We start from the raw sequence: 20,985 nt of genomic DNA, 5'->3' as shown, positions 1-20,985 counted from the left end.
GGAGCAGCGTCTCGCGGAGCTCCGGTTTAGCGCGAACAAATAGCGCCGGGGATTACGCGGGGGCGGGGGCGGCAGCCTCCATGCTGGGGGGGGTTGGGTGGGGGGGGCAGGTTTTGGCTGGGGATATGGGGGGGGGGGCAGGCGCAGAGGGCAGGTCCCATGCCGGGGGGGGGGGGGGCGCAGGGGGGCGGCGGGGGGGGGCTGGAGGTCCAGATGGGGCCGGGGGCCCCCTGTGGGGCGGGGGGGGGGGCAGGCGGGGGAAGCCGATTAAAGGCTCTGGGGCTGTTGGAGGGGGGGGGGGGCGAGGCAGCACGTGCCGCAGGCTCCCCCCCTGCGCCCCCCCCCAGCACTGTCGCAGTTTTCCTCTGCAGCAAAACCGCACCGGGGCGGGCGGGGACTGGCGGGGGGGGGGGCGGCAACGGCCACGGTTCTCCCCCCCCCCCCAGCACACAGCGGGCAAGGGCAGAGCTTGGGGGGGGCCTCCAGGGGCTCTGCAGCCCCCCCCTCGAGCCCCCACTCCCCCCATAAGCCCCCCTCGGGGGCTGCACCCCCACGGCTGGGGGGGGCAAAGCGCTCGCCCTGGAGCGGGGGGGGGGGAAGGTGGAGCGCGCCACGCGGCGCAGCCAATCAGCGCTGGGGTTGGCTCGGATGGACGGGCGAGTTGACCAATGGGGGGGGCGTTGCGCGGGCGAGGCCCGCCCCCGGGTGCTGTATAAGAGGGTGGCCGGGGGGGGCCCTAGCCCGGTACTTGCGTCGACTTCTTGGTGGTCGGGACGAGTAACAGCCTGCAGCCATGGTACGGGGGGGGGCAACGCCACGGGGGGGGGGGACATGGGGCTGGGGGAGGCAGTATGGGGCTGGGGGGGGGGGCAGGAGCAGGATGAGGATGAGGAGGGTGGGGGCTGAGGGGGTCGCCGAAGGGGCTGGGGGGGTTGCAGATTGGGGGGGTTGCAGACTGGGGGGGGCTCTGGGCAGAGCAGGGGCTGGGGGGGCCACGGGGGGGGGCAGAGAAGGAGTGGGGGGGAAGGGGAACCGCCCTTGGGTTGGGGGTGGGAAAGGGGGGGGTAATGCAGAAAGTGGGGGGGCAGAGCAGGGACTAGGGGGGCTTGAGTAGGGGCTGGGGGGGGGCAGAAGAAAGGCTGGGGGGGCAGAAGAAGGGCTGGGGGGGCTTGAGTGGGACAGGGGAAGGCAGAGGAGGGGTTGGGGTCTCGAACGGGGGCGGGGGGGACAGAGCAGGGGCTGGGGGTGCTGCCCGTGCCTGGAGGACCCTTTGGGAGCAGCACGTGGTGCCAGCCCCCCCCCCATTTCCACCCCCCATTACCGGGTGGGGGCGGGGCACTGGTTCATTTTTGGCGCCCAGCCCCGACCGTTACCCTTCCCGCGCGCGGGAAGGCGCGGGTGCGCTCCTGCCCCCCCCACCCAACACCCATCCATGGGTGGGTGGGGGCTCAGCCTCCCCCCCCCCGCAGCACCACAACCCCCAAATCCCATGCTGAGCCCCCCCGCACTGCCAAGGGTTCCCCACATTCCCCCTTTTGTCCCAGTTTGCTCCTTGCCCCCAGCCAAGTCCAAGCCAAAGGAGACCCCATGGGGCTAATCCTGCCCCAAGGCTGCTGGGGGGGGCCTCCTGCGGTCTCCCCACCACTAAAACCCTAAAACCTGGGCTTAGCCCCCCCGGGGCGGGCGCCATCTGCCCTGCCGGGGCGGGAGGAATGTGCTGGAGCAGGTGGTGCCGCACTGGGTGCGGCTGGGAATGTGCTGGATCGGGACGGGGGGGGGGCAAGGGGGGAGGATTGGGGCAGCTGGACCCCCCTCCCCAGCTGGGTGCTGGTGGCTTCAGCCCTCCCCGGGGGTTTTGGGCCATGCGGTGGCTCGGCGTGTGGTCCCCACCACCTGCAGCGCCGCAGTCACGTCCGCGCTGCTGCGCAGCCTGCTTCCTCCTCCTCGTCCTCCTCTTCCTCCTCCTCGCCCGGCCTCGCCCTTCCTGCGCTGTGAGGCTGCGAAATGGCCTCCCCAGCCTGCCCGGTGCGAGGGCGCACGGCTCAAAAGCAGGATGGAGCCCGATGCCGGGCTGGCACAGGGACTTGAGGGGTCCTGGGGTGCTGCGCCGGGGCTCGGCTGGGAAATGGTGGCTCTGGTCTGTCCCCAAGCACATGTCCGCCCCCCAGCTCACCACCCTATTGGTTTTGAGGCTTGGCCACGCGCAGCTAAGCCCTCCGGCTGAGATGCCGATGAGCTTTCTATGCCCTTTGGAGCTCGGGCACAAAATGGTTGCCCCGTGGTGACGCTCGCCTGCCCCAGCCCGCGCCGGGTGGCACCGCCGCACTGCTGCTCCCAGCCCGGGCAGGATTTGTGCCCCCTGCCTGTGCTGCTGGGGCTCTCTGGTGACCGCTCTGTCCCTGCTCTGCCCCGCAGCGCGAGTGCATCTCCATCCACGTGGGCCAAGCGGGCGTGCAGATCGGCAATGCGTGCTGGGAGCTGTACTGCCTGGAGCACGGCATCCAGCCCGACGGGCAGATGCCCAGCGACAAGACCATCGGCGGGGGGGACGACTCCTTCAACACCTTCTTCAGCGAGACGGGGGCCGGCAAGCACGTGCCCCGGGCCGTCTTCGTGGACCTGGAGCCCACGGTGATCGGTGAGCAAAGGGAGCCGGGGTGGGGGGCGGTGGGTGCCGAGGGGGTGCCCGGCGCTAACGGGGTGCGTGGTGCTGTCCCGCAGATGAGGTGCGCACGGGGACGTACCGGCAGCTCTTCCACCCCGAGCAGCTGATCACGGGCAAGGAGGATGCGGCCAACAACTATGCGCGGGGGCACTACACCATCGGCAAGGAGATCATCGACCTGGTGCTCGACCGCATCCGCAAGCTGGTGGGTACAAAGCCTCAGGGGTGCCTGCACCACCGCTGCCTTTTGGGGAAGGGGGAAGCCCCCAGAGGAGAGCGAGGAGCTGGGCTGTGCCTTGAGGTCTGGGTGCATTTAACCCCTTGTGGGTTCTCCCAGTGCCAGGTGATGGCTCCTGGTAGTGCCGGTGCTCGTGCAGCCCTGAGCCCTCTGCACTCGGGTGCTGCAGATGTGTCACTGCTGCCAGCCCTGGACTTGGCCCCGGGGTGGCCATGGCAGGGCATGCGACAGCCGCCTTCTGCCCTTGGGGAACTTCACTTTCGTTCTGGGTTGGGTCATGTGAGGCTTCCCCTTGACCCGGACTCTGATCCTACTTTACTGACGGCTCACCAGCAGTCAGTGCTGAGGGTTTAACTCCCACGGGGGAGGCTCGTGCCTGCCCTCTGTACATAGAGGGCAGTGCTGATGATGGCTGCTGCAAGGCTCCTGCCCATGTGCCTCTGGGGCATGCTGGCTCTAGGCGCCTCCATGCGCTCTGTAAAGCACAGCCCCAGGCAGGCGTGTGGAGGTTGTGCTGGACATGGGACTGGCTCCTGTGTGTCCCCAGGGTCCTCTGCTCAGGCAGACCCTGCCACTGCACGCAGCCCCTGCTTGTGTTCCTGATCTCAAGCCTTGGAGGCATCTCAGCTAATAGGGCTCAACACTTCCCTTCCTGGACAAATCAGGAGCAGCTTAAAGTCACAAAAACTGATACTGATGTCTTGTCTTCTCTTCTTTTTCTCTTCCCCAGGCTGACCAGTGCACAGGGCTGCAGGGCTTCCTGGTCTTCCACAGCTTCGGAGGCGGCACCGGCTCCGGCTTCACCTCCCTGCTCATGGAGCGCCTCTCAGTCGACTATGGCAAGAAGTCCAAGCTGGAGTTCTCCATCTACCCAGCCCCCCAGGTCTCCACAGCCGTGGTGGAGCCCTACAACTCCATCCTCACCACCCACACCACGCTGGAGCACTCCGACTGCGCCTTCATGGTGGACAACGAGGCCATCTACGACATCTGCCGCAGGAACCTGGACATCGAGAGGCCCACCTACACCAACCTCAACCGTCTCATCAGCCAGATCGTGTCCTCCATCACGGCCTCCCTGCGCTTCGATGGGGCCCTGAATGTTGACCTGACCGAGTTCCAGACCAACCTGGTGCCGTACCCGCGCATCCACTTCCCCTTGGCCACCTACGCCCCCGTCATCTCAGCCGAGAAGGCTTACCACGAGCAGCTCTCGGTGGCCGAGATCACCAACGCCTGCTTCGAGCCAGCTAACCAGATGGTGAAGTGTGACCCGCGGCATGGCAAGTACATGGCGTGCTGCCTGCTGTACCGCGGGGACGTGGTGCCCAAGGATGTCAACGCCGCCATCGCCACCATCAAGACCAAGCGCAGCATCCAGTTCGTGGACTGGTGCCCGACAGGTTTCAAGGTGGGCATCAACTACCAGCCTCCCACGGTGGTGCCTGGGGGAGACCTGGCCAAGGTGCAGCGTGCTGTCTGCATGCTGAGCAACACCACAGCCATTGCTGAGGCCTGGGCCCGCCTGGACCACAAGTTTGACCTGATGTATGCCAAGCGTGCCTTCGTGCACTGGTACGTGGGGGAGGGCATGGAGGAGGGGGAGTTCTCGGAGGCCAGGGAGGATATGGCTGCCCTGGAGAAGGATTATGAGGAGGTGGGGGTGGACTCAGTGGAAGGGGAGGGAGAGGAGGAAGGGGAGGAGTACTAAAGGCTGGGTTCCTTCTGTCGCTGTAGCATGTCCACAAAGTGTCAGCTTCAAACACTTCAGCTTTCTTGTGCACCAGGTGTGGGTCTTGGTACTGGCCCTGGCTAGAAGGATGCGCTGCTCTGGCTAAGTGCTCACTCCAATGTGATCCTGTCTGTTTTACATGTGTCTGCACCATGTCTGTGAATAAAAGGCTTTAAGAAAAGCTGCCTCTGTGTTGGATACAAATGCCTCTGGTTCAGCCCCTGCGGCTGGCTGGCCCCAGCCCCGTGGGAACACGCTGTCCCCATTGTCCCTGCCCAATGAGATGACCATGGGGGGAGGGGGTGGTGCTCCTGCTGGAGCTGGCTCTGGCTTCCCCTGCTCTGGGGGGGGAATTTCCCACTCCCTCGGGTTTAGAGGGTGGGGGGCGCTGGTTCTGCTGCTCCGGGGGGGGCCTTCAGGGAGCTACTGGGGGCCAAGACCCTAACAGGAGGAGGAGCTGTTCCCTTGCTGGGGGCCTCACAGCGGATCCTGTGCTTCCCCCTGCCCTGCCCGGGAGGGATATAGACGGATTAACCCGCGGATTAGCCCTGCCCGGGGGATTAGCTCTGGCCCCCGCGGTAATCCCGGGTTCCTGCCCTCGGGGGGAGGGGGCTGGGGGCGTCCGGCGGGGCCGTGGGAGCGGCGGGTGGGAACGCGGCGGCGCCTTCAGCCAATGGGAGCCGCCCGCGCAGCCCCCGGCCAATGAGCGACGCCTCATTCAAAGCCGGCAGCCAATGGGGGCGGAGGCCGGGCCCTTTGAGGCGGCAGCCGAGCGGATACATTGTAGCGAGCGCCGGATGCGGGGGGCGGGGCCGGGCGGGAGGGGCGGGGCCTCGCCTCCTGGTGCCGCGGGCGGCCCCGCACGGCTCGGCTCGGCCCCGCGCTGTGCCCGGATCCAGCCCGGCCCCGAGCTTTGCCCTGACCCGGCTCGGTTTAGCCCGGCCCTGCGCTGTGTCCGGATCCGGCTCGGCTTGGCCCGGCTCGGCTCAGCCCAGCCATCTGCCCTGACCCGGCTCGGCTCGGCTCGGCCCGGCCCTGCCTTGTGTCCGGATTCGGCCCGGCTCTCCCCTGCGCTTTGTCCTGCCCCGGCTCGGCTCGGCTCGGCCATGCTGGCCGCCCCATGGCCCCTGTGGAGCACGACGCGCTGGCCGTGCGGGAGCAGCTTTTCCACGAACGGGTCCGCGAATGCATCGTGAGTGCGGGGCGCGGGCGGTGGGGAGGGGGCGTCCTGCGGGGCTGGGGTCCTGCTGGAAGTGGGGGGGGGGGGGAAGAGGCTGGGACCCTGCACACCCCCCCTCGGGGCAGCTGCGGTGCCAGAGCCGCCGGGGCTGAGCCCCACGCCCGGTCCTTATCGGTGCCAGAGCTGCGCCGTGCTGCCGTGTGCCCCACTGATAGCCCGGCTCGGCTCGGCCCGGGGGGCGTGGGGAGCCTGGCCCGGGCAGAGTGGGACCCCTTGGCCCGGCAAGAGCCCCCCCGCCTCTGAGCACAGCCAGGACCCACTCCAGTCTCCCCTCCCAAAGGGATTTGGGGACCCATAGGGTGCGAGGGGGCTGGGACATGGTCCCTGGTCCTGGCCTTCCCCTGTGGATCTGGGGTCCTGCAGTGCTCCAGCACCTCCCATGCCCCCAGGGAATCCCCAGCCATGGGGGAGGGATGGGGGGTGGCAGTGTTGGGCTTTTGAGCAGTGTCAGAGTTGTGCCAGACTTGGGCCAGGTGCCCCTGTCCCTGCCCCAGGGTGCTCAGTGCCAATGTCAGCGAGCAGGGGCCCTGCAGAGCCCCCCAGGGCTGGGGACACTGGAGGGGAGCAGCTGGGGCTGCTGCTCTGGTCCTGATTCATGGGGCAGGGATGTGGGGGGACCCACGTGTCCTGGCCCTGACATCTCCCAAGGGTCCCTGGGATGCTGCATGAGGGGCGACCAGAGCCAAGCATCACTGCCCTGGAGCTCCCCAGGCCTCCACCCTGCTGAGCTGCCTCTGCCCCGGGAACTCCTGGCTCAGCACAGCCAGCGTGGAGCTCGCTCGACCTTTCAGACTTTCCCGAGCCACGTTGTGGAGCTCTGCCTCACTCCTGCCCCGTGGTTGCGTCAGCACCGCTGGGGAGCCCTTGCCCTGCACGGGGATGGAGCAGGGACACCGCTCCCCTACCCGCCCTATCCCACGCCTCCTTGGGGGCCTCCTCACAAGGCCCCTTTCTCGCACCCTTTCTGGGTGCAGGTATTTGGGGTCCCTTGGCCAAGCAGAGTTTTCCACTTTGGGGTGCAGCCCATGGGCAGGAGGAAACACACAGCTTGTGGTTCTTCCCTGGGTGGGAGCAGGGACTGGAGACCACCCATGGGGGGCTCCGGGGGCTTCCTGCCACCCCACTGGGCATCCCCCCACCCCTGGGACTCCCGGCCAAGCCTCCAGCACGAGGGAGGTGCCAGGGCAGCTCCACTCCACCCATGCCAAGGCGGTAGATTCGGGCGACCTTTCCCTATCCCGCCGCGTACCCGCAGGGATGAAAGGTCGCTGTGTTCCTCGAACATCGCCTGCTCTGGCTGGGCCTCGGCGTGCTGGCGGGGGCGGGGGGGGACGGACAGACGCTGCAGCCGGCCTTGGCACCTGGCCCAAAGCTGCTCCCACAGCCCCGCTGGGTGCTGGTGCCAGCAGGATGAGGGCTGTGGGGTTTTGGGGCTGAGCTGTGGGCAGCTCTGCTAGCGCAGGCTGCCCCGGAGTTGTTGCCTGTGCTCGCCCCATGATCCCAACCCCTATGGGACCTCCTGGCAGCTCGCGAGCACCCAGTGGGTGAGCCCTGGGTGCAGCCCCCGTGTGTGGGTAGGGCCGAGCACACGTGTGGGGTGAGTGAACAGGGCCAGGACTGGAAAAACAAATAGGGTGGAGCGGGCAGGTCCCGGTGGCAGAGCCCAGGGTGGGAGCGCTGCCCTCTGGGTCCACCAGCACTGCCCACGCTGCTCTGCCCACAGATCTGTGCCCTGCTCTTCGCCAGCCTCTACATCCTCTGCCACTTCATCATAACCCACTTCAAGAAGCAGACGGACTTTGCAGCAGGTAGGGGGGTGGCAGCCGAAACGAGCCTCCCCTGAGATGCTCCTCCCCTGCTTTCTGCCTCCCTTAGCAGCCCCAGTCCCACTCCAGCCCACGTTCCTGGGGCATCCGTCCCTATGGGGCATCCCCCAGGGCTGCTATGGAAGGGGAGCAGGGCCCCAGCTCCCTCGGGAGCACTGCTGGGCTTTGCAGCTCTGTTTTGGGGGAGGATGTTTGGGGGGGAGAGCAGGGAGCCATCCTGGTGCTTTGTTCCTCCACAGTTCACGATGACGAGGACGCTGCTGTCAACAGGATTGCGTAAGTTCCTCCCCTGTCCCGCTCCTGCTCAGCCACTTCCCTCTCCCTGCCCGGCTGGGACACGGCGTTCCCCAGCTCCACGGGGGTCAGTGACCCCCCCAGGGGGTTGTGGCCGGGCTGTGACATCCACGCAGGGGCTGGAACTGACGCTTGTCCCTCCCACAGGCTGGGGATGTGCACCTTCACCCTGGCTGTGGCGCTGGGTGCCGTGCTCCTGCTCCCCTTCTCCATCATCAGCAACGAGGTGCTGCTCTCCTTCCCCCACAACTACTACATCCAGTGGCTGAACGGGTCCCTCATCCACGGTGGGTGCACGTAGGGTGGCCCCAGGGTGCTGAGGGCTGCGGGTTGGGGCTGCCCCCAGCGGGAGCTCACCCTATTCTGTCCCTCCCAGGCCTCTGGAACTTGGTCTTCCTCTTCTCCAACACGTCCCTTGTCTTCCTCATGCCCTTCGCATACTTCTTCACTGAGTCGGAGGGCTTTGCGGGGTCCAAGAAGGTACGTGGCCCCACGGGGCCTGTCTCCCACCCTGTGTCCCTCTCCCTGGCTTGCTGCTGATCCCGTTCCCTCAGGGCATCATGGCCAGGGTGTACGAGACGTCGGTGGTGCTGCTGCTGCTGACGCTGCTGGTGCTGGGCATGGTCTGGGTGGCCTCTGCCATCGTCGGCAACAACGCGGCCAGTCGCCAGTCCCTCTACGGTGGGTGCTGCCAGGGCTCGGGGGTCTGTGCTGCTGGGGCAGGATGGGGCCCCTGGTGCTGAAAGGGGCAGGAAGAGGACTGCCCTGGGGGGGCCTGCTGCATCCTGCCCCCTCTCTCCGCAGACCTCTGGGAGTACTACCTGCCCTACCTCTACTCCTGCATCTCACTCTTCGGCGTGCTGCTCCTGCTGCGTAAGTCCGGGTCCTGCGGGGCCACTCCCTGGCATGGTGGGGGCTGCTCAGGACCCTTCTGGTGGCCCAGGGAGGGGTAGGGTGCTGGGGCTCACCCTCTCCTCCCACCCACAGTGTGCACTCCCTTTGGCCTCTCCACTATGTTCACCGTCACGGGGAAGCTGCTGGTGAAACCCCGGGTAAGATGCACCCCCACCCCCGTGAGGCCCCGCCTGGGGTCTTGGTGTCCCCCCAGCTCCCGGGGTGTCACTCGTGTCCCCTGCTCATGGCTCCTGGCCCGTCCCCAGCTCCTGGAAGACCTGGACGAGCAGCTGAGCTGCACGAGGTTCGAGGAAGCCGCGGTGTCCCGCAGGATCGCGTCCGGTGGGTGCTCAGTGCAGGCTGGGGAGGTGCCTTGGGGTGCCCGGGGACCCCAATCCCTCAGCACGTGGGGAGTGAGCCCCTCGGTGTCTCCCCCTGCAGGCAAAGCTTCCTGCTGGCTGAACCTGAACGTGGGGCTGCTGCGGGAGCAGCTCCTCGCCCTCCAGAGCAAAAGGCGGAAGCTGGGTAAGGAACTGGGGCGACCAGAGCTGGGCACTGGGAGCGCTGGGAGCACTGGTTCTCTGGGAACCTGCGCCCCAAAGAGAGAGGGATGGGGGTGCCGTGGGGCAGGGGCTCTAACATCCTCCCCGCAGAGCGGCGGCACCGAGCATCACCCTGGCAGAGGAACCTGGGCTACCCCCTGGCCATGCTGGGCCTCCTGGCACTGACAGTAAGTGTCCCTGGCCGGGTCCCCACCTTGTCCCTGTCCCCCTGCGCGTCGCAGGGCCCCGCAGACACCCTGACTCCCTCCTCCTCCTCCTCCTTCTCTTCCCAGGGGATCTCGGTGCTCATCGTCTGCTTCCACGTCCTGGAGCTGTTGCTGGATGATGCCGCGATGCCGCGGGGGATCCAGGTACCTGGGGAGGGGGGACAGGGGACAGCGAGGAGCCCCTTCTGCCGGGCTTGTTCCCACAAAGTGCCTCCTGCCCCACAGGATGCGCCCCTGGGCCAGGTCTCCTTCTCCATCTTCGGCACCTTCGGAGCTGCCCTGCAGGTCATCCTCATCTTGTATCCTTCACACGGGCACTGGTGGCTGTCCCCTACCCCCTGCGCTGTCCCCTGTGCCACCCCCTCTGTCCTCTCCTTAACACCCTCTCACAGCTACCTGATGCTCTCCTCCGTCGTGGGCTTCTACAGCTCCCCCCTCTTCACCCGGCTGCTCCCTGAGAGGCAGGACACCCCCCTCACCAAGGTGAGAGCCCCCCCAGGTGTCGCGTGGCTGTCCCCGTGTCCTTGTGCACTGTGCGGCATCCCCACGCGAGGGCACCACGCGTCCCTCCGGCTCCCCCTGCCTCCAGCACGGCCCCGGGCGCTGCAGGGCCCCGGGAGCAGGTTCAGGACCGTGGGGCTGTGCCGCGGCTCCTTCAAATTCTCCTTTTTTTCCCCCGCAGATCATCGGGAATTGCGTGTCCTTGCTGGTGCTCAGCTCTGCCCTGCCCGTCTTCTCCAGGACGCTGGGTGAGCTGCGCTGGGGCTGGGGCTGGGGCTTGGGCAGCCCCCCGGGGCCGGCATGCCCTGACCCCCCCCCTGTCATGCAGGGATCACCCGCTTTGACCTTCTGGGGGATTTTGGCCGCTTCAACTGGCTGGGGAACTTCTACATCGTCTTCCTCTACAACATGGGCTTTGCGGCGCTCACCACGCTGTGCCTGGTGAAGAAGGTGACCTGGGCCGTGCAGGAGGAGCTGCTCCGCGCTTTTGGTGAGGACGGGGGGGACGGTGGGGACATGGGACGAGGCGCTGGGGCCGTCCCCTGCCTGCCTCTCACCCTCTCCCTCTGCACCCAGGTCTGCACAAGCTGCCGCTGCCCGTGCCGCGCTCCCGACCCCTGGGCGAGCGCTGCTAGGGCTGGGGGCACGAGGCTGTCCCCCCCCGTCCCCGAGAACGGCCACAGCACTGGTCCCGATGCTGCCGAATGCGTTGCGGATGCTGGAGCCCCCCCCCAGGAGGAGCTGAGCCTCCAGGAGGGGGCCTGGCTGTGCCCCCCCCGCAGCCCCATCTCAGCCTGTTGCGCTACTGAGCCTTGGCCTTGAGCCGTGCCCCCATCAGGGGGCTGCAGCCCCCGGGGCTGTGCTGGCTGCAGCCCCCCCACTCTTTTATATACCTCGTGGGGTCGGGCCCTTTGCCCCCCCCCCCCCCCCAGTGCTGCCCTCTTGGAGTTTGTGTGGTTTTCAACGTCTCCCCCCTCCCCAGGTATCCCTCTTAACACTAACGGGGGGGGGCCCGTGCCCCCCTGGTCCCAGTCACTCCGCTCCCCCTTGTTGCTCTGGGGGCTGCCAGGGGGCGCTGGTTGCCCCCCCCCCCCATCCCAAGAAGGAGCAGGGCTGGGGCAGGGCCCCCCCCAGCAGCTGTGTGATGAGTTGGTCAGGTCTCTGTTACCACGTTACTTGTTTGGAGCAATAAACAAACTCTCATTTTTTTTTAATATATATCGAATATTTTCACGCTACATGGCTTGGTTCCACCTCAGGGCAGGGCTTCGGGGGGGGGCTCGGGACAGGGATTAGAGTTCCTATAGGGGGGGCTCTGCTCCTGCCTTCTCCCTGGGGGCCGTAATTAGCCCAATTAACCCTCTTCCTGGCTGTGGCTAACGAGCCCACTCCAGGAAGGGCCGAAGGTGAGGGCTGCTCCTGGCCCCGGTTCCTGGTGCTGATAGCCCCAGTCCTAAATGGGGGGGGGCGGCAGCACGGGGTGGCTTTTTTGGGGTATGGGAAGGGGGGGGCTGAGCTGCTCTGAGCCCATCTGCCTGCACCGCAGGGGCCTGGGGGGGCTCTGACCCCTCCGTGGCTGAGGGAGGGGGGCTCACGGAAGCTGCCCAGGAACAGGCCCCCCACCCATCCTGCCCTGGCTGGGGCCGCGCCAGGCTGCCCCCCCCCTCCCCGTGCATAGGGGGGGCCCTTGCACCCCCCCCTCAACCCCTCCCCGAACCAGGGCTGAGCAGGAAGCGCAGGAAACTGGGTTTATATAGAAGGAAATGAGGCCATCGGTGCCCGCGATTTCCCTGCGCCCTGCTCCCCTCCCGGTCACCCTGGGCTGGCACGGGGGCTGCGGGGGGGCTGGGAGCGGGGCCCCCCCCGCTCCCAGCCTGCCGCTGCCTCCTGCCCTCGTCCTTGGCACCCTTGGGTGCCTCCCCGTCGTGGCTGGGGGTGCTTTTGGGGAGGGGGCCGCGGGCGGCTCCCTGGGGTGCCGGGAGAGGGGGGGGACACCCGGGGCTCGGAGGGGCCGTCCCGGGCAGCGCAGCCCCGGCGGGGGCGGCCCCGGGGGACGTGGCCGCCGCTGCCGCCGCTCCCGGGGGCCGGGCTCCGAGGCGGGGCCGGAGGGACCCGGCGGCGCTGCCCAGTGCCGGAGCCGAGCGGGTGCAGGTGGGGGGCACCCGGCCGGGGCCGCCCGACACGGCCCGGGGCGGCTGCGGGCAGCCCGGTACCGGGGGCAGCGCCAGGAGCGGGTACCGGTACCGGGGACGGCAGCAAACGGGGGAGAAGTGGGGAGAGCCAGGAATCGGGGCTCGGTACCGGCGGCTCTGCCAGGGGGTGGGGGAGCTGCCGGTACCGGCGGGGCAGCCGTAGGGTAACGGGAGGCTCCGGTGCCGGGGGGGGAGGTGGGAGAAACGGTCCCGGGAACGGGGCGCGGTGCCGGGGAAGCAGGGACCCGGTCCCGGAGCGCAGTGACAGGCGAGGGGAGCGGGACCGGCACCGGATAAAGCGGCGAGATAAGGAAAAGGGGGGGGCCCGGTACCGGAGAGCGGTGCCGGGGAAGTGAGGGGGGCCGGTACCGGAGCGCAGGACCCAGACGAGGAGGGGGGGGGGGGACCGGAATCGGGGCACGGTGCCAGGAGCGGGGAGAGGTCCCGGTGCCGGGGCGGTGCCAAAAGCGGGGCGGCCGGGGCCGGGCCAGTGCCAGGAGCGCGGTGCCCGGGGCCGGTTCCCGGTTCCCGGTGCCCGTCCCGGGGCCGCAGCGGTAGGAGGAGGGGGCTTTTCCCGTCGGGGACCCCCCCGGGAGCAGGGTGCAGCGCCAGGAGAGGGGGTGCCGGGTCCGTGGGCGCGGGTGGGAAACGCTCCGGTGCCCGGGCGCTCCGAGTGGGTGGTGGCGGCCCCGGGGGGGGGGTGCGTGGGGAGGGGTTGTCACTCGTCCCGGGTGGCCGCGGGTCCCGGAGCGGCGACGGGCCCGTGGGTGTGAGAAGGAAACGCCGCCGACCCGCCCCTGGCACCGGGAGCCGCTAAAAGCCCCGGGGCCGCCGCGCCGGTGCCATGCCCGCCCCGGCCGCCCGTGCCCCCGGTGACTGAAGCGGGGGCCGCGGAGGCAGCGGGGCCCGGCGGAGCTCGGCGGCCGGGATGCCCCGGTGCAGCCGGTTCGCCCTCGGCCTCCTCGGCCTCGCCGCTTTCCTGCTGGCCTCTCCGGTGCTGGGCTGCGGGCCGGGCCGGGGGCCGGTGGGGCGGCGGCGGTTCGGGCGGCGGCAGCTCTCGCCGCTGCTCTACAAGCAGTTCGTGCCCAACGTGCCCGAGCAGACGCTGGGGGCGAGCGGGAAGGCGGAGGGGAAAGTCCTGAGGGGCTCGGAGCGCTTCAGGGAGCTGGTGCCCAACTACAACCCCGACATCATCTTCAAGGACGAGGAGAACACGGGGGCGGACCGGCTCATGACCGAGGTGGGGGCTGAGCCCGGGACGGTCCGGCCGCGCTCCCCGGGGCGCGGGGGCGGCGGGGAGGGAGCGGGAGGGAGCGCCCCGACCGGCCCCCGGTGGCACCGACTGACCCCCGGTGGCACCGACCGTTCCCCGGCGGCCCCGACGCTCCCGGGGCGCGGGGTCCCCTCCCCGGCTTCTCCCGGAGCTTCCCCCCGGGCCCCGGTACCGGTGGCACCGGGTGGGTCTCTGAGGACCCGCGGCGGGGATTAACGGGGAGGGGGCGTCGGGGGCTGCCGGGGATCCCGGGGCTGCCGCTCCCGGTCCGCGGAGCCGCCCCTGCCCGGCCCCGGGGCGGGCCAACGGGGAGGGGGCGGCCCCGGTAGACGTCTCCCGGGGGTCCGGGGCTGCGCCTCGTCCCGCCGGGATGCTCGCCGGCCGTTGCCATGGCGAAGGGCGGCTCCGCGGTCGCCATGGAGACGGGGGATGCTGCGAGTGGTCCAGGCAGCGCCGCGGCTCCCTCGGCCCGGGGCGGCGGGGGCGGCGGAGCCGGGGCGGCGGAGCCCGGCGGGCCGCGGGCACGGAGCCGGCCCGGGGTGCGGGCGGCTGAAAGGGGCCTTTGTGGCCGTGCCGGCATTCCCGGGGCCTGAGGTCAGAGCCGGGCTGGAAGGCGCCTATTGTCGCCGGGCCGGGCCGGGCCGGGCCGGGTGCATTCCTACCCCCCCGTCGCATGCCGGGCCCCCCCTCCGGGCCGGGCAGCCCCGGGACCGGGCCCCGCACTCCCGCCCCCGCTGCCCCACCGCTCCCGGGAGCGGCTTTGTTACACGGGGAACCGGGGGGCACCGGGGCACGGAGGGACGCCACGACCTCGCCGGCTGCTGGGGCGGATGGGAGCGGCCTCCATCCCCTGAGCCCCTCACGGGCACCGCCCGAGCCCCCACCGCTGCCTCCCCCAGCTCGTGGGACCCCCCCCCCCGTGCCCCTGCAGAGCCCTGCTCTCTGCAGCGTGGGAGCTGCACGCATCCTGCTCTGCTCTGGCAGGCGCCGAGCCCCCCCCCGGTGCTGCTACGGGACGTGGGGCTGGTTCTGCTCGGCTGCACCCCCCAGCTCTGCCCCGTGCCCCCCCCCACGGTCAGGTTAATCAGTCACAGCCATGGCCAAGGGGAAGGTGACACCCGGCACCGTCCCGCGCCCTTTCCACCTGACTGCCCGGGCTCCCCTGCAGGACCCTGGGGCACGTTAACCTTCAACCTGCACCATTCTGGGGGGGGGCAGCTCAGCTGTGCCCCTCTGCAGGCTGAGGGGGGGTCCCATCTGCCCCCCTAGCCAGCAACCCCTTCGGGCTGCCCCCTCCCAAACCCCCACAGCCCCCCAGTGTCCGTCTGTCCGTCCACACTCAGGACGCCCCAGGTAGGGCTGTGGGTGCCACAGGGGGGTCAGGACTGACCCTGGTGCTTGTCCCGTGTGTCCCCCCCTCCCCGATCCAGCGCTGCAAAGAGCGGGTGAACTCGTTAGCCATCGCGGTGATGAACATGTGGCCGGGGGTGAAGCTGCGGGTGACGGAGGGCTGGGACGAGGACGGGCACCACCTCCCCGACTCGCTGCACTACGAGGGCCGGGCGCTGGACATCACCACCTCCGACCGCGACCGCCACAAGTACGGCATGCTGGCGCGCCTGGCCGTGGAGGCCGGCTTCGACTGGGTCTACTACGAGTCCAAGGCGCACATCCACGTCTCCGTCAGAGCAGGTACGGCACCACGGGGCTGCCAGGGGGCTGCCGTCCCCCTCAGCACCCCAACCTGTGGCCCCCCAACACCCTCTGCCCCCCATTTCCATCCCAGGGCGGTGTGGGATGTAGCCCCCAGCCTGTCCCAGCTCCATTCAGCCACCAGCTTGGCAAAAAATCCTATTCCTCCCCACCCCAAAGTGGCACGGACAGAGCTTTTCCCCAGGGCTCGCCTCCCATGGGGACACAGAGTATGGTGGGGGGGGGTTTAAGACACTTTGGATGCGCCCCCCCCCAGCCCCGCAGCCGCTCCGGCCAGCAGCCCTGGTCCAGGCCAGAAGTGACAATCGACAGAAAGTGAAAGTGGCCGCAAATGTCACTGTCCCCAGCGGCAGGGCCAGGCGGAACAAAGGGCATCAGTGCGGGCCGGACAAAGGGGCCCTGCAGCACCCGCTCAGCCTGGATCCTGCTCACAGGAACCACGGGGGGGGGGGTGGAGGGGTGTTCAGAAAATATCCGCTTTGTTTCGGGAGGGGGGGAGATTTCGGGTCTGGTCAGAGCAGCTCCGCTCGGGGCCCTTTCCCCTTCTGCTGCTCCCCCCCAGGTGGCCGCGGGGACCCACCGGTGGCGTTCTCCACCCTCCCAGATAACTCCCTGGCCGTGCGCACCGGCGGCTGCTTCCCGGGCCACGCGACGGTGACGCTGCGGAGCGGCGAGCGCCGGGGTTTGGCCGACCTGCGCCAGGGCGACTGGGTGCTGGGCGCCGAGCCCGGCGGCCGCCTGGTGCCCACCGAGGTGCTGCTCTTCCTCCACCGCGACCTGGGCCAACGTGCCTCCTTCGTGGCCATCGAGACGGCCAGCCCGGCTCGCCGGCTGCTCCTCACCCCGTCCCACCTCGTCTTCGCCGCCCGCGGGGCCGCCAACGGCTCGGCCGCCTTCCTGCCCGTCTTCGCCCGCCGCCTGCGCCCGGGGGACGCGGTGCTGGCCCAGGGGGCTGGCGGGCAGGGGCTGCGCCCCGCGCGCGTGCTGAGGGTGTCGCGGGAGGAAGGCGTGGGGGTCTTCGCCCCCCTCACCTCCCACGGGACCCTGCTGGTCAACGGGGTGCTGGCATCCTGCTACGCCGTCCTGGAGAGCCACCGCTGGGCCCACCGCGCCTTCGCCCCCCTGCGCCTCTTCCACGGGCTCCTCTCGCTGCTGCCCGCCCGCGCCGAGGGGGGCAACGGGACGGCACCGGAGGCGGGCGTGCACTGGTACTCGCGCCTGCTCTACCGCCTGGCCTGGGGGGTGCTGGGCCACGAGGCCGTGCAGGCGTAGAGCCCCCCCCCCCCAGCCTGCAGGGCTCACACCGGAGCACCAGGACCAGCGCCAGACCCCTCGCACCCATGGGTGCCAAGGAGGAGGTGTGGGGGCCCCCCAGGGAGGTTGGGTGCCCCTTGGCTGGGCACTGGGGGCATGGTGCAGGGAGCAGGGCTCAGCCCCCTCCCATGTTCTGGGGGCCACCCCGCAGCACTGCTGGGGGGCGTTAGGTGGCCCCCGTGCCCCAGCCCCCCCACCCCGTGTGCTCCCCCCGTATTTATTGCTTTATTAACCGCTGCGCCTGGGGACTGGGGCACTGCCCCTGGAGCTGAGAGGTGTCCCTGTCCCCTGCGGTGTCCCCATCACCTGGAGTGTCCCCATCACCTATGGTGTCCCCAACACCTGTGGTGTCCCCATCCCCCATGGTGTCCCTGTCACCCACAATGTCCCCGTCCCCCACGGTGTCCCCGCACCGCTCGGGGCTGCAGGGCAGGGAGGGGGCCCAGCTCTAACCCGCGCTAACCGCTAACCCGCCCTGCTTGAGAGTTTTATTTTTCTATTTATAAATGTAATATAAACGTCCTCCGGCCAGCCCCCCCCCCCACTCCCAGACCCCCATCGATCGGGGGGCAGGGGGGGCGAGCGTGCTTTTAACCACTTCTGTCCCCCCCCAAAAAAAAAGAATAATACTATTTAATTGTTTTCGTAAATAAAGAGAAATCTATGGCCCATGCGGAGCTGTGGCTGGGGGGGGGGTCCCGGGGGTCTCCGGTACCGGGGGGGGGGAGGGAAGGTGGGCGCCCTCCCGCGTGTCCCCCGCAGGTGAGCGCCAACCACGTGGCCGAGCCGCTCTCGGCCTTTTTCATGAATGGAGCCGCGGCCGCCCAGGCGCCTGCGCGCGCGCCGCGCCCCGCCCACCCGCCGCCCGCCGCCCAATGGGAGCGCCGAGCGGGCGGTGTTGTGGTCACGCGGCGCGGGAGCGTAGTGGCGGAGGCCACGCCCCCCTCCCTCCCCTCCCGGCCGCTGATTGCGCTGGGTGCCGCGCCCGCCCGCGCCGCTTTTCCCTCCCCACGCGTGGCGTGGCGGGGGTCGCGCCCCCAGCCCCGGTACCGCCGGGGGCTCCTCGGGGCCCGCCGCGCCGTGGGTCGCTCCGGAGGGGGGGCGTGAAGGGGCGTGGAGGGGCGTGGGGCTCGGCTCAAGGCTCCCACGCGTGACGCCGCGTGGGGTTGCCCCCCCCTTGGGGGTCGTTACCGGTGGCGTGGGGTCCCGCTCAGCCCGCCCCGCCCCCCCTCCCGGGGCTGTGTCCTCTCACAGGGTGCTGTGGGTGCTCGCTCGGGTGGGTGGGGGGGCACTTCCCACACCCACGCGTGGGGGCGGTGACGGGGACCCCCCCAGGCCGAAGCTCGCGGGTCGTGGAGGGGAAGTTTGCGGAGCGCCACGACCCCACGCGGGGGGGACACAAGGTGGGAGGGGGCTGCCAGCCTAGGGACAGCCCCTCCCTGGGGACACGCGTGACAAGGACGGACGTGGCCCCGTGCAGCGGCACCCACGGTGGAGCCCCCCCTCGGATGGCGGGGAGGGGCTGGGGGCCGCGCTCCCTGCTCGGTTAATTGCCGCTAATTAACGCTAATTGCCCAATTAGAGCTGGGGGGGTAGGAACTGGGGTATTGGGGGAGGGGGGGGCAGGTGCCGGGGTACGGGGGGGGGCCGTGCCCGGGAGCTGCCCCCGGGGTACCTGGGGGTGCCCCCCGCAACCCCGGGGGCTCCCCGGTACCGCGCTGACCCCACGGCCACGCGGGTCCGGGACGGAGCCCGCCCCACGCACCCACCCGGGGCGAGCCCCGGGAGAACCGGGAGCGGAATCGGGACCGCGGCCGGGTGCAGAACCGGGAACGGAACCGGGAACAGAACCGGGACCCCCCGGTACCGGATCCGCACCCCCCCCCGTCCGCCCCCCTCCACCCACGTGCGCGCCTCGCGCCCGCCCCGGCAGCGCAGGGGTTAACCCGCGCGGAGGGATCCCTCCCGGCAGCAGCGTGCACTGCGGCCCGCGCCGGCCCTCCCCCAGCGCCGCACCGCCGCGCCCTCCGCGCTCCGTCTCCCTCCGCCCGAGCCCCCGCCGACAAAGTAGTGCGGGCGCGGCGGCGGCGGCGGCGGCGGCGGCGCCCCCCCCCCCCTCAACGCCCCGTTTCCGTTTCCTTTCTCCCTTTTCCTCCTCCGGCAGTCGGCGGCCCCGGTGCGGCGGGCGGGGCGAGCCCTACTTTCCTCTGCAAATGGCCGCACCGGGGAGCGCCTCCCGCCCCGCTGCCCGGGCCCCGGTACCGGAGGCGGCGGCGGCGGCGTAGGGGAGGCCGCGGGTAAGAGAGCGGCGGTGTCGTGTCCCCCCCCCCCCCCCCCTTATCCCCGGTTCCCCCCCCCCCTTCTCGTCTTCCCCTCCCCTCCCGGGGCCGGGCCCCGCGTTTTCCGCTCCCGTTTTCCGCTTCCCCCTTTCCCCCCCCGGAAGGGAAAAGTCTCCCCCCCCCCCCCCCTTCTTCCTCCTCCTCCTCCTCCTCCTCCTCCCCCCCCCAATTCCGCCGTTCTCCCGTTTCAACCCCCCCCCCCCCCCTCCCAGCTCGGGGGTTTGGGGTGAAAAAGGAGAAAAAAAAAAAGAAAAAAACAACAAAAAAAAAGGAGCCCCGGGAGCTGCCCCCCCCCCTTTGTGTGAGCCGTGAGGTGGGGGGGGGAAGAGGAGGAGGAGGAGGAGGAGGGAACCGGGGGTCGTTGTGTGACCCCCCCCCAAAAAAATATATCCCCCCCCTCCGGTTCCCGGGGCAGGCTCCCGGGGATGCCCGGGCCTGGAAAGGCCTCGGGTTGGCGGGGGGGGGGCCGCCGCCGAGCCGCCGCCGCCTGAGCTTGAGAGGAACGGGCCCGGGTAGGCCGCGGGGGGGGCCGGGGCCTGGCGTTACCGGGGGGGGTCGGGGGGGCTTGGGGATACCGGGAGGGGGTGGGGGGGGAACCGGGAGGGGGTCCGGAGGGGAGCGGGGGGGGTCTCAAGGCGCTGCCCCCCCCCCCCCCCTTTCCAAGCACACCGGATCCGGTGCCCGCTGCACGCCGGGGATCTTCCGGGCAGCGCGCGGCCCCCCCCCCAAAATTTACCGGGGGGGGGGGGGACGGGAAACGGGATTTGACCCCCCCCCCCCATCCCCCTCCGTGCTCCTAGCACCCGGTGGAGCCCCCCCACCCCGAAAAAACCGGGCCTCGGTGCGCAGCCGCGGTGGGGCCTAACCGGGATGGGGGGGGGGGGGGGGGCTCGGTTTCGGGTCTCCGGTTCCCCGGTGGGGGGGTGGGGGGGGTCTGGAATGGAGCTGGGGGGGGGGCACGTTCCCAACCGTGCCCCCCCCCCCCCCTCCGGTTCCCGGGGTCGTGCTCCCGGTGCGCGGTGGGGTCCGAGGGAACCCCCCCCCGAGAGGGGGGGGTCTCGGGGGGGGGCGCGTGGGAAATCCTTTACCGTGGGGGGGGGTTGGGGGGGGGGCACGGTTCTTTACAGCCCCCCCCCCCCGCGTGTCTCGCTCTCGTGGTCCTGGGGGGGCTCAACCGGATCCCTCCCCCCCCCCCCCCCTCCCCGGGGAAACTGAGGCACGGGGGGGGTGGTTTTTTGGGGGGGGGGGGGGCGGTGTTGGTGTCCTCCCGTTCCCGTTGTGCCCCCCCCGGTCTGTCCCCGTGCCCCCCCCCCCCCCAGGTTTTAATGTAGGCACCGGGGGGGGCTTTGATTCATGGAGCCCATGGGTCTGCGTCCCTGCTGGGGGGGGGGTATTTTGGGGGGGGAGGGCCCTGGGGGGGTTTTGGTGATCCCTGCTCCCGGGGGGGGGCCACATGGGGGTTGTCCCCCCCCCCTCCCTGGGGTTTAATTGGGATCCACGTGGCCTCGGCGGTGGGGAATGAGCTGCCCCAGATACGTGGGGCTGCCCCGCTCGCCCCCCCCCAGGCATCCTGCGGCGTGTCCCGGGTGGGGGGACACCCGGGGGGGGCTCACGGTGCTGGGGGGGGGTGGAGTGGGCTTGTAGGGTGTGGGGTCTTAGAGACCCCCCCCCCATGGGGAACAGGAACGAGGTTCTGGGTGCTGGGCTGAGCCCCTTTGTGCGGGCTTTGGGGCTGAGGGGGGGCACCTGAAGGTCCGGGGGGGGCACCCAAAGGGCGGGCTGGGGGGGGCACCCAAGGGGGTCTGCGCCCCCACTCACGGCTCTCGTGCCCCCGCAGCCGCGCGCCTCTCCGGAGGGCCGCAGGAGGCAGGATGGACGAGCAGAAAGCGCCCGGCGAGGACAAGGACGCGGACGCGCCAGGTGAGCAGGGTCCTTTTTTTTTTTATTTATTTTTGGGGGGGGTTTCTGGTGCTTTCTGACCACCCCCCCGGGGTT

The 20,985-nt window shown here is 70.1% G+C and overlaps 3 protein-coding genes across 4 annotated transcripts; all 3 read left to right on the top strand.

Annotated features, from left to right (window-relative positions):
• The first annotated feature begins 636 nt into the window (after positions 1-636).
• On the top strand, positions 637-4,816 carry LOC311424728 (tubulin alpha-1B chain). The gene is made up of 4 exons (XM_084500107.1): positions 637-796; positions 2,416-2,638; positions 2,722-2,870; positions 3,634-4,816. The coding sequence occupies exons 1-4, from the start codon at positions 794-796 to the stop codon at positions 4,612-4,614; spliced, it is 1,356 nt and encodes a 451-aa protein (XP_084356233.1). The 5' UTR covers positions 637-793; the 3' UTR covers positions 4,615-4,816.
• Positions 4,817-5,473: 657 nt separating this feature from the next.
• Positions 5,474-11,369, top strand: LMBR1L (limb development membrane protein 1 like). Its single transcript, XM_084500215.1, has 17 exons — positions 5,474-5,827; positions 7,599-7,683; positions 7,941-7,977; positions 8,143-8,282; positions 8,372-8,475; positions 8,550-8,676; positions 8,800-8,868; positions 8,983-9,047; positions 9,156-9,231; positions 9,331-9,414; positions 9,543-9,619; positions 9,725-9,802; positions 9,884-9,957; positions 10,051-10,141; positions 10,341-10,407; positions 10,488-10,649; positions 10,736-11,369. The coding sequence occupies exons 1-17, from the start codon at positions 5,756-5,758 to the stop codon at positions 10,792-10,794; spliced, it is 1,467 nt and encodes a 488-aa protein (XP_084356341.1). The 5' UTR covers positions 5,474-5,755; the 3' UTR covers positions 10,795-11,369.
• Positions 11,370-12,799: 1,430 nt separating this feature from the next.
• DHH (desert hedgehog signaling molecule) lies at positions 12,800-17,320 on the top strand. Of its 2 annotated transcripts, none has more exons than XM_084500108.1 (3): positions 12,800-13,591; positions 15,055-15,316; positions 15,900-17,320. In XM_084500108.1, the coding sequence occupies exons 1-3, from the start codon at positions 13,280-13,282 to the stop codon at positions 16,607-16,609; spliced, it is 1,284 nt and encodes a 427-aa protein (XP_084356234.1). In that variant the 5' UTR covers positions 12,800-13,279; the 3' UTR covers positions 16,610-17,320. The 2 variants fall into 2 exon arrangements, with proteins under 2 accessions (XP_084356234.1, XP_084356235.1); XM_084500109.1 differs by having other exon boundaries at positions 12,803-13,591; positions 15,942-17,320.
• The last annotated feature ends 3,665 nt before the right edge of the window (positions 17,321-20,985 follow it).

This window comes from Aythya ferina (assembly GCF_964211825.1).
Source record: "Aythya ferina genome assembly, chromosome: 28".
In the NCBI taxonomy this organism is placed as follows: domain Eukaryota; kingdom Metazoa; phylum Chordata; class Aves; order Anseriformes; family Anatidae; genus Aythya; species Aythya ferina.
This window is presented reverse-complemented; position numbering and strand designations above follow the sequence as displayed.